The sequence below is a fragment of the Mya arenaria genome, chromosome 8 (genome assembly GCF_026914265.1).
Source record: "Mya arenaria isolate MELC-2E11 chromosome 8, ASM2691426v1".
In the NCBI taxonomy this organism is placed as follows: domain Eukaryota; kingdom Metazoa; phylum Mollusca; class Bivalvia; order Myida; family Myidae; genus Mya; species Mya arenaria.
This window is the reverse complement of record NC_069129.1, coordinates 71780744-71793621: the sequence shown is the minus strand read 5'-3', so window position 1 is coordinate 71793621 and position 12878 is coordinate 71780744. Positions and strand designations below refer to the sequence as shown.

Genomic DNA, 12878 nt, shown 5'->3' with positions numbered 1-12878 from the left:
TTTCCCTATCACTAAGGTCAAGGTCACACTTAGGTGTTTATTCACAATGGAATGCTGCATATAAGGACATAGAGTATAGGTTGTTGTGTCCGGGCTGTATCTTTCTCTTGTATGGACAGTTTTTAAAATGACTTGCCACATGTGTTTGACATACCAAGACGACGTGTCGCGTGCAAGACCCGTGTCCCAACCTTTAAGGTCAAGATCACACTTAGGTGTCTATTCACAATGGAATGCTGCATATAAGGACATAGAGAATAGATGTCATAACCGGGCTGTAATTGTGTCATGTATATGACAGATTTGCAACAAAAACTTGGCACATGAGATCCACATGCATCAAAGATCAGTGTTTGATCTTTAACTCTTCATGTACTGACAGTGTTCATAGGTAAATGTCACATTCGGGGGCATTCGTCACATACTGTGACAGCTCTTGTTTTATTGTGAACTCCTTTATCCATTTTTATTATTTACATATGCTTTATATTGACTCATCATACAGGCCGATGGACAAATGGAGACGAAGATCTTCGCAAATATATCAAATTCACTACTGTCGTCCGCAGCGTCGTTTATAATGATGCAAGTCAAAACTTTACTGTCGTCTCAACGGACCTTCAAGCCGGCGTGTCTAGCACGGAAGTGTTCACTCACGTTATTGTTGCAGTCGGCATTTTCAACGTTCCAAACAAGCCTAATTTTGATGGTATAGACAAGTTCGAAGGTCGAATCATGCATTCCCATGACTTTCGCGACGCTAAAGAGTTCAAAGGTCAGCGTCTGTTAGTCGTCGGCGCGAGTTATTCCGCGGAGGATTTGGCCTTGCAGTGCCTCAAGTTTGGCGCCAAAAGTGTCATTTGCACGTGGCGCACAAAACCAATGGGCTTCAAATGGCCAATAGGAATAGAAGAGCGCCCACTCTTGCAACATCTGGATAACAATACGGCGTACTTCAAGGATGGCTCATCAGCGGAAGTGGATGCCATTCTCTTGTGTACCGGATACCGGTACGCATTTCCCTTCCTGGAGGACAGGTTGCGGCTGCAGTCTAGGCTAACCATGTACCCGGACAACATGTACAAGGCGACCTTGTGGCTTGGAGGCGGTGGAGGCCGTCTGTTCTATCTGGGTGTCGAAGACCAGTACTTCACATTCACCATGTTTGAAACCGAGGCTCTTTGGTGCTGCAGGTACTTGGAATCATTACACAATGATTTAAGTTTCAATCTGGAATCAAAAAACAGTTCAAGTCGTTTATGATTTAGACCCTTAAGGTAATGCGTTGTTTCGAGTAACGTAGTGATGGCTAGTTGGCTACATGTACTGGAAACTATTTTACTTCAGTAAAATTTTAAACGAGGTTAGTGGTCACCATGTGTAAGTAAAGTATTTATATATGCACAACTTTGTTATCTGTCTTGTCACGTTTTGAATGTTTCACTTGTATTTAGATACATTATGGGCACCATATCAGGCGAACCGAAGAGCGAGGCTGAGATGCGTGGGGACGCGGACAAATGGGTGAGCAGAAGAAACGGGCTGAAATCGCCCAACGATGATATTGACTTCCAGGCGGACTTTATCGCAGACATGAGCAGCGCGGTTGGGTACAACCCTGAAGAGCAGAAAGTGGCAGACATGTTACACAAGTGGAAACGTGACAAGGTCGTGGATATTGTAAGCTATAGGGACAAGAGCTTCAGGTCTGTGTTCTCAGGAATTGAAGCTCCTCTCCTCAAGCACAGGTGGTGGAAAGTCTTCGACGACAGCAAAGATGCGTTTTTGAAGAACACTGAATAGAACGGTCCCTTTTTGCTTATCGTAGTTTCTGCAAGAAAATTAGTATTGTGATGCAGTCCATCAGACGTCTGACTTGGCATTTTAATTCGATGCTTATAATGTAACTAATGTTATCTTCTTTTTGTTTTTCCGAATACTTTTTCATATTTGTTGAATTTGACGTCATTGTTTTGGCAACCACATCATTTGATTTTTTGTTCATTTAGCCATTAGGTTTTATGATAATGTTTTTAATTGACAGCATAGGCAGTAGTTACTGTAATAACGGGCGAGTAGATAAACAGTTGTTATGCTTATAATACTCTTACATATATACACGTATTAATTGGATTGTTGTTTTGAGTTTCACTTGGTTATCACGTTATATGTTGTTGTTGTTTTAAAAATTCCTTTCAATAACCAGGAATTCCGCATGTAAAAGGAAGCCAATATCAATGCTTGTACGTTGTAAACGTCTATCAAAGAGTTAATTTAACAATTAATAAAGCAACGGTGTTGGGTCTTAATACACAAAGAACACTAGGAGTCCTGCAACTGGCAGCAGCAACAAGAACAACAACCAAAACAACAACAACACAATCATCACGACCACCAACAATCTTAAATACAAAAGCGATATAACATCACAACGGCGTGACATAGCACACAGTAACATAAGAATATGAGGGTATCAATTATAGTTATTACATGTAATATTGATGAAAACAGTGTGCTCGGTTTTCGGAGGACGTCGACATCGTGGTTTTGCAATATTTTCGAGATTTTTCTGTTCATTAATTTTGTATGTACACTTGATTCCCATTGGTTTATTGTGCCGTAAAGAGTGAAGAGAAACACGACTACAGTTAACCAAAGTAAATAAACGCTTTTGAAATGGTCTTACATAATGCTCGTCATTCAGTAAGTTCCCTCTTTGTATCCCCCGAGGGCGGCTCTGTGCACAAGGAGGGTATGAGACATCGGAAGTGGTTGTAAAACGTGTAGTGTGGGAACTCGAGGCACCCCTTGGGCCCCTTGGACAGCAAGTGCTTGTATTGGGCTCCGTGGCACGGCTCACCTTAGTGTCTATCCCTGGAATGTGACACAATCATAAGCGTCCACTAAGAGCTAGGAAAGGCACATGCTCACCTATGCTATTAGAGAACTACGTTATGATATAAAGAGTGAATACGATACAATTTTGCAGTTTTAACTATATTAACTATCTATTTTCCGCATAAATAAAACGCGGGGTATTGTCATAGCTTTTGTTTCGTCGGCGTCGTCAGCTTCGTTTATGAAATTGGTTAACGTTGGTCATTTGTTAAATGTATGGCATGTAACAACTATCTGGTAAGCATATTTGTTAAGTTGTTCTGCAAGGCAAAACAAAAAAAGAAATTGCAATACATGGCAGTTAACAAATGACTGAAAACTATCAATCGTCTGATTTACGTCTCAGTAACCAAATGTGCACATTTAAATGCTTAATTTATATTTTGTAAGGCCATTATTTCGCAAAATAAATAAAACTTAAATGCGATCATTTTGATAGATGCATTAAGTGGTAAACTTTAATGGTGCTGTTTATAAAATAACATTCACAAGGAAAACACACACTTATTTTTTATGTTTAGCCGGGAATATTTTTACCATAAAAGTAAGATACAAAATAATACCAAACCGTCCTTTTCCTTCGTTTATGAAAAAACCCATATCCATTCCAATTGCAACAATTACAGAGAGTAAGCAATAACAACAAAGTTATGCTAAGTGTTATGTTCAACGGTTCAACTATTTTGAGATGGATCTGAAGGGCGGATTTAAGAGAAAACATAATTATGCCTAATAAAATACAATGTTAAATATTTTGTCCATAAAGAAATTGATCAGCATATGGGGATTGTATTGGTTCATAGAAATAATTGTCGTTAGTGGGAGTTGGTTGTAGTTTCGAAAGAAAACTAAGAGAAATGTTCCAAATATGACGTTGGTCCTCAATAAACGAACTTGTCAACGACTCGTTACACTTACTACATGAGCCAGCATTTCGGCCACATGACAACTTGATAGAGGGATCACTACATAGAAACCTTGACATTTCTCCACCTTGGAAAAGTCAGTGTACAATGTGTAACGAGGCAAAAGTCCACGAAAGAACAACCAAGGATTCTATACTCGATCATTGAATATGCGCATTTCCCTCTCAAATATTCAATCAGGCAATTCGATGCTCCTTTGGGGTAAAAGTATGTTTGTATTGATATGTTCATAGATTCAGGTATAAAACTATACTCCAGACTGGTGCTTAAAGTTAGATATAACTTTACATTTTAATTAGCATGAATGAAGTTATATAAGACCTAAAGCACATTCTATTAGGCTCTTAATAATACTGACATTGCCTTCTATCAGGAAGACAAAATCCAAAATATTTGCATAATAGATTCTCTATCGGGATACTTTAATGCTCTTTTAAACAAGGTATAAACAATAGGTTATGTAGTACCATTATTTAAAAAGTGTAATCCAAAACTTGTCAGTCAGTTATTCAAAGTATGCACAAGGGAAACTATTGATAAATAACAGATTAAATTCTTTGACAGGAAACCACTTTATTCACACTGAATTTCATATGTATTAAATAAAGAAGACCTACATTTTTTTTTTTAAATTCTCAACATTATATGCATTTTTTTTAAAGTCTCTACATTATATGCATTTTTTTTTAAATTCTCTACATTATATGCATCGCCTGGTAAACCGCCCTGTCACTGTTGGCACATTTTACTCATTTTCAGGTAAATTACGGGTACCATTCCAATCGAACCGAAGAGCAAGGGAAATATGAATAAAGATACTTTATCGCTGACCTGAACGGTACTGTGGGTTACGGTCCGTGGCTCCGTTTCAATTCAGGTCGTATGGCTTTAAACTTCTAGGCGTAACTCCGTTTTGGGCGTAAGCTTCGTTTTCATAAAAAATAGGTCCAACACTCTGTGTTTGATAATCCACAACGTTTACCAAAAAACATAATTTTAGTTTTATAGGTAGTTAAATTAAGTCCCAATGTATTACAATACTCATATAATGTGTCTAAATGATGTTGTAATTATGTGGGTGTTTTACCTACAATGGCCATGTCACCTACCTGCGGAAAACAGTAGCATTAATACTATATCATACAATTGTGAACAACATTCAACTTTATTTGGCAGATACAACTCAAAGTCTTCAACAATTACAGAATAAATAGAGAGGACATTACCTCCCCTTGTCGTAAGTCAACAGCATATTTAAATACTCAGAATAATTAGAACACGAGTTGACACAAGATTTAACTTGTTGGTAAATATCGCGTATGATTCTAAGAAGTTTGCCTTGGATTCCACATGTAAACATTTTAAGCCACAACGCATTTCTATATCGAATCAAAACATTTCATTATATCGACAAATATAACATACAATCGTTCATTGACATCTTAATATTTTTGTACTTATGACATAAGTATAAATATTGCATCAACCGTAGACCTGCTTTTGCGAAATCCTAAGTGTGCATATGATATTTTGACATGTTCATTACAAAAAAAAATCGTTACAGTATTCACAGAAGTTTTTTTTTCTTTTTGGAATCACTAAGAGGTGATCCTTTTATTCATAAAATCATATACAAATCATAAATATGACAAATAATGAACAAGAAAATCACGATATACAACTATTTCATCTTAAAACATTGCATTTTTACTAAACTAATATAACTTTTTTGTTAACAGAATATTCTTAGTTGCTTTTAAATTTCATAATGAACCTATTGAGAAAAGGATAATGAATTCCTTTATTCTTATATAATGTTTGAATAATCAAAAGGTCGGCATTTAATAATGCACATAAGTTAACAAATTTCTGCCTTCTTTCAGATAAAAAGTACGATTTGTAAATACAGTGACCTATTTGAGATTGAATAGTATTGATAATATTATATTCTTTGTATTCAATTTTATATTCAATTATAAGTATTTTGAGGCTTTTCATCTGTTTATGTATATTACAATGTTTAAAGGTGTCATTTATCTTCGACCAAAAATGAGAAAGATACGGGCAATTAATAAGAAAGTGGTCATAGTCTTCGACTTGGTTGCAGTGATTACAAAGAGGACTTGCTGAGATATTCCAGCGGAATAGGTTTAGATTTGTAGTCATGATGTTATGTAGTAGTTTGAACTTGAACTGTTTAACTTTATTTTCTGGAATTATCCAATGTTAAATAAAATACCATGATCGCCAGTTGATTGGTTTGTTGAAAGTTTCTTGCCAGTATTTATGTATGAAGGGTTTTTTAAATACAGCGTTACAAAAAATATGATAAATATCTTTATTGGTGAGAACGTCTAACTGCTTTTGACCGTATTTAAGATTTAAACACGTTTTAACCTTTGTGTTTACAGATTGAGTCGATTTAATTACAATTTTCCAGTCGTTTGGGATAGCTTTTATTACTGTGTTCACCTCTGAAATCCAGTTACATTTCACATTTAAGGTTTGCACAATTCTTCTCACGTCTATCTCACCAGATAATGAAATTATATCGTTTAGAAACATAAATCCAGAGTCAATCCAGTGTTTGAATAGTAGAAATTTATTATTGAATTTAATATATTTATTTCCCCATAAAACTTGAGTTCTAATTGAATAAAAGTCATTCTTGATATTGTTTGACCTTGAAATTGATTTAATTTCTAACCACGTGTTGATCAAGTCTCGGTAGAAAACATAAGTTTAAGTTTTGTCCAGATAGGGATTTAAGTGAGTCTAAATTCATATTGAAGACAAGATAATTTGGTCCGAATTGATCAAGAAAATATGATGCGATTTTTTCCAATTTGCATTTGATTTTGATTTTAAGAAATTTACCCATTTAAGTTTAATACTTTTAGAATAGTATTTTAAGTCAGGAACTTCCTGACCACCTTCGAGTTTATTTCCTATTAAGGTTGTACGCTTAATTTTATCTCTTTTGTCATTCCAAATGAAATTAAGTATTAAAGAGTTAACCGTTTTAATTACATGATTGGGAGTTAAAATATTTTGCACTAGGTTTGTTTAGGCAGCATCAATGATTTTATAACAGTTATTTTGCCAAAAAAGGTTAACTTTTGTTTCTTCCAATTGCTTATTAGCTTTTGACATTGTTCAATTTTTTGGCGCCCAGTTTAAATTAATGCATTCAGTTTTGTTGTTTCCAAAATAAATACCTAAGGATTTTATATATTTTGACGTAAAATTGATATTGTACATTTTATCCATGCCATTGTATTTTGAAGTACCTATCCATAGACCTTGTGTTTTAAGTATGTTGAGGTTCAGCCCGGAAAAATTGCCGAATGTATGATTAATCTCCAGTGCTACTGGGATTTCAGTTTCATTTTTAAAACATAGGGTTGTGTCGTCTGCGAGGTGTGTGATTTTTAAATAAGTGTTTTTTTACATTCACAACTTTAATCGCTTCACATGTTCTTATATAAGTGCAAGGACTTCTACAATTGTTATAAATAAAAGAGCGAACAGGGGACATCCTTGACGAACTCTTCGCATTATGCTTAGCAAGAATGTCGAACATAAAAGGCCATTCAATGGTATCAAACGCCTTTTTAAAATCTAAAAACAAAATGGCTCCTTGCATTTGATATAAATCAGCGAAATCGATGTACCCCTGTTAGTCATTATTAATTATTGTCGGTAAAACAGATTGTAAACGTTTTGCAAGTATTTTCGCGGCAATTTTATAGTCTAAATTAAGTAAGGAGATTGGTCTCCAATTTTCTAGATTATCGGGATCTCCCTTTTTATACAGTAAAGAAAAAACACCTTGTTTTTGAGTTAAGAAAGTCCACCTTTTTCATATCCTTCATTTAGAAAATCAATTACAAGATTGCCAATTAAATACCAAAACCGTTTATAGAACTAGGCTGTAAGACCATCTAACCCGGGGCTTTTATTTAGTTGCATTTCTAGAAGTGCGTTTTTGTCTTCATCATATGTAAACCGAACTTCACAGGTATTTGCCATTTTGTCATCTATTGTTTTTTTCTAAATCAATTTTGTTAACACAATTTAAATAGTTCGCGTTAATCTCTAAGTGTGACGTATAAAGGTCTTTAAAGAATGCCTTTTCTGCTTTTAGAATTTCGTGTATATCGGTAACTCTTGTATTACCAACTCTCAGCGAATTTATAACTTTTCTAGTTTGCCTCGACTTTTCTAATCCTAGGAAATATTTGGTATTGTTTTCACCTTGGAACGAATTCGTGCTCCAATGGTTTTAATTTGATATATATCATTTATCTCTGTTTCCATGTTTTGAATAGGTATCAATAGACTTTCGTCTTGATTTTCATCAAAGGTTTTTTGAAGATGTTTAAGGGGTTTTTCTAATTGATTCAACCGATTATTTCGTTCTCTCCCTATTTTTCTTGAAAATCTATAGTAGTATTTCTTATTTCAATCTTACATAGTTCCCATTTTGTTTGACTTGTTATATTTGATTGAATGATTTTCCTTAAATCATTTTCAATATGTGTTATATATTTTGCATTTTCAAGAAGATAATTGTTAAATTTCCAGTGACCTTGTCCTTAGACGGCGCTTTAAGTTTAAGAGAAATGGCCATGTGGTCTGTAAATTGAATTATTGCTGGCCTTATATCTGTGGTACTAAGTTTTTTTCTATCAACCAAAAATCTATTCTACTTTTATCCGTTTGATTTTTTCGTATCCAAGTAAATTGTGTTTTTTGTTCATTATAGAGCTTCCAAATATCACATGTCATTTTTTGTAGTTCTTATTTGAGATACCGTTTAACACCTATCTGATGGGAAAAAAGTATATATACAATGCAAGCTCGTAATATATAAATCTGCTTACTCGTAATCGAAAAGCAAGTTAGACATATATGTGTACATAAAAGCGCTTTACCTTGCATATAGAACATTTCTAGTACAATTACGGTTAGACTTTTAGTAAAAAAGTACATGTTGTTATGTATAGAAAATGTAACAATACCAAAAATATTTATATAAACATTGAAGCCAGACTTCACACTGTACTAAATAAAATATGTTATGCATGATTACCTTTCCGGTACTGATAAAGGACAAACATATTTTGAAACAGACTATAGCCGTCCCCGCGGCGAACAATGACCGTAATGTTCACGGATAATAACAGTATGCTCATGTAGATTGATAATTTAAAAGCCGTACGATATTTCCTAATACACATGGCAATGCAATATTGTTTAAACACTAACAATGCAATATTTTCTAATACTACAATCTTTTAAAATGTGCAGTGCAATATTGTCTCATTTCTTTTGAAATGAACTATTTTGTAATATCACATAAAACGATGAAATATGTTTAAACACAGTGCAATATTTTTTTCTATTTTTACCAACGTTTAAATTGTGCAATATACAACCATCATTTACGTCTTTGGAAAAGCAATAAAACCGTGCAATATTTCTTAATCTCACATGATAATGTAATATGTTTGACACTGTGCAATATTTTCTAAACAGTACTTATTCTTATATTATATATTTTTCTTTATGATATTATTAATTTATATGTCTTATAATTAGTATCAGCATCAACTATGGTTCTGATATAACCATCACTAATAAGAGTCAGGTTTAGCGTTTCTGCTTCGATTTTTTCTTCGCTGTTGATCGTTCATGCAAGACTTCAACAGGTGTGGGAGGTGACCTGTCTTGTGACGTAATCTTGTCTAATTTTGATGGGGTCACCGCGTTCTCCTGTTAAATAATCCGCTCCATTGACGGTTGTCGGCTATCTACACTCGAGAAAATATGAACTAAGTTATTTCACCAATGGGACCATAAGCAATGCGTAAACATGATGATGTACAAAGCTCTAATAACTTAATACCATGACTATCTTCGCAGTCAGTCATTTTATATTAGGCAGTAAATTTTGGCATGTTTCTCATTGTTCAGGTGTCTCATTGCATAATTACGTTAAAACTATTTACAAGCGCATTTAGTAAAACAAAATGTTTCTTTTATACATTTTCATTGAATGAATAAGTTTGTCTATGTCGAACACTGTTTGGTTTGGCAACAATAATATTCATTTACAACAATGTCACTTTTTTTCGTATGATAATTTCTTATGTATTTCACATACATGTATACAGTTGTGTTACAATACTTTAGAACCAAGGTTTGAAAAGTTTGGTCATTACTGTTTTACTTTTCTGTTTCAATATGATTGATGTTAAACCTGATCTCGCTCAAGTTTATTGAAATATATTTTGAATGGAAATTTCCTATTGTAAATGCAGCCCGCATGTTTTTATCAAAAATATTTTTAAAGTTGACAAATGAACTGTATGTTTTTCAAAATAAAATTTTCACTTTAACTTTACCAGTGAAAAAGTATTTCAATGTTAGTTGCGAGGTTTAAATAAACATATTTATCCACCAACCCACCCATTAATAGCGGGGACTTTTACTTTCGGTTCAGCCAACCCAAGCTAAAATCCCCGCCCTGCAGGGATGATCTGATGGCAAAGTCCCCACCAAATCCCCCCAGCACCCAAGGGACATTAGGTTAAGCCACATCCGCACTGTATTTTCCACGAAGACCCGATACTGCGGGGCCACCTGAAAGGTAAAAACACGGCCCATTTCCCCAGTTTACCCCCGGACGTGGAGGCCCTGGTTACAATTGACTGGTGCATACTGATCCATAGTAATCCAATCTCATGCCAAGACGATTCCTGGTCTGACATCGCCAGGTAAGTTATTCTTAAGCATAAAAAAGCCTGGACAGCATTTGAGAAAGACTGTTGTGAGGTTAAATCTACATTACTTCACTATGCCACAACATTGGGTGATTACTGATTTTCATTCTTGGCTAGGAAACAAAAAGTGAGCACAAAGCGTCTTCAGAAAAAGAACTTTTTGCACCAGTCAAATGTAACCACGCCCGCTCCCACCCTCCTCCTCTAGGTCTGGGGAATACTTGGACTTTCAGTCCAACCAATCCCCTATAAAATCCCTGCCCTACCCTGCGGGAGCGAACTGGTGGTAAAATCCCTGCCAAATAACCTCGCACCCCAAGGATCTTAGGTAAGGGTAATTCCCCGCTATATTTTGCGGGAAGAAAAAACCACCGCAATCATCAGGCACTGCGAGGACACCTGAAAGGTGATAACACTACCCTTGTCCCTAGTATACCCCGAGGGGGGTGGTAACAATTGACTGGTGCATGATAAGAGTAGAAATCAAAAGTGAGCAGGCAAATGCCGATGGTTTATCACACAATGTCATTGAACAAGATGTACTTACACTGAGAATGGCTCCAGGACATTTCTATGCACAAAGGTAAACACTCATCATATTCATAAGCCAGATGCTGTGCGCATATTCATACATTTGGCTTCATATAGAATGAAACTCCATAAATAAGTATGCGCATATTTGATATTTCTTTATCTCCATTTTACAAAATTGAAATCACATGATTTTATCAAACGAACTTGTATTGCTTGAAATTCAACGTGTCAAATTAAACATGCTATCCACGGTAAGATGACAAAAAATCCGTTTGATGGTGGTAATCATTCAATGGCGACTTTATTGATAAATTTCTTCAATATAGCACGTATAAAATTCACATCATCAGCATCCGGAAGTAGTGATAACATGTACATGTGTGAATCATTCGGCCGCTCTGATCAGAGTAAATGAGTCAATACAGTAGACTGGTACCAGAATTTACTTTTCCTCAAAAACACAAGTTATAACGTTATACAGATACGCGGCATATGGTTTTTATTTTACATTAATAGTATTTAAACAGTCAATACCAAAAATCATGCTGTATTTAAAAAGTGCTGAGTGCCATGCAATGATTAGTTAAATAATAAACTTTTTATTTAAAAAGAAAATGTCACGGAAACATGCAAATTATGTCGAAAAAAAGAACAGCCCTGTTAATAAATTACTACCAACATTCTATACAAAGGATAACACTACTTTTTAAAAACAACGACAACAAATATCCTGGTTGTTTACTACTTAGACCGCATGCTTGATTCGGTTTACGGACCCACAAGACATTTCGAATGCGCGACGGGCACCGTGGTTAACTGATACTGGTCGCTTTTCGGATAAAAAAGAAAGCGGCTACCAGTCTATCAATAAAGAGCTTTGAACGGAAAATGTCGATGCGTACTTTTCCAATATGTTCATATTCTTATTGCATTTAATCTGACCGTATGCAAGAACATTCATGTAGTTAACCCGATTAACTCACTCGCTACGTACCCATTTCTTGTGCTTCATTAAAAGAATATACAATTAGCTTGTCTTGTTAGGAGAACTATTGTTATTGGATGTTTTCATTGTAATCAGTTCTGGTACTCCTTTGATTATTCAAATTCGCTAACGGCAATCCAATCAAAATACAGCGTATGATTACATTACGTCAGTGAACCCCCAGATGCGGCTTGAAAATGCAGACATCGCGGTTACGGCTATGAACTAGGCCACAAGTGCCCTAGTCCAAAAACACAGCCCTTTTCCCCGGTTTACCACTGGACCTGGAGGGTCCAAGGTTACAACTGACTGGTGCATTAATGCAATAAATGTGCAGAAAAGTTCATTAATTCCAAAAAAATATATAACAAAAAATATTAAATATATAGTCTTTTGGATGATTTGCAATAACTTTTTTAACAACTCAAAGGTTAATCTTTACTAATCGAGTACTCAGATGCATTTTGAAAGCCTTTAAACTAGACTTTCTAAGAAATCTTTCTTACTTGCACACAATATTCCTTTCTAAAAAATCCTTGCCAAGAACGGGTATGGAATTCCATCACTAGACCATGTTTTGATCAGCATTGGTTCTTGTCCTTGAAAATACCTCTGTGGCTTCAGCAACCAGTGTTTTAATTAGTGTTTTAATTTATTAAAGCTGCACTCTCACAGATTGAATGTTTTGATCAAATTTTATGAAACAATTGTACCGAGATTCGCTACAGAAAATAATATTTTTGGTGC

The 12878-nt window shown here is 35.1% G+C and overlaps 1 protein-coding gene across 2 annotated transcripts in view; it reads left to right on the top strand.

The window, feature by feature from the left end:
* LOC128244639 (flavin-containing monooxygenase 3-like) overlaps positions 1–12878 on the top strand; it is a 41354-nt gene that overhangs the window by 3558 nt on the left and 24918 nt on the right. The window contains exons 3-4 of one of the 2 annotated variants that reach the window (XM_052962657.1): positions 506–1193; positions 1455–2133. The exons of the other annotated variant lie outside the window; for it this stretch is intronic. Coding sequence (XP_052818617.1) covers positions 506–1193; positions 1455–1803 — 1037 coding nt within the window. The 3' untranslated portion in view covers positions 1804–2133. Of the gene's footprint in view, positions 1–505; positions 1194–1454; positions 2134–12878 lie in introns of those variants that run through there. 2 annotated transcript variants of the gene reach the window in all.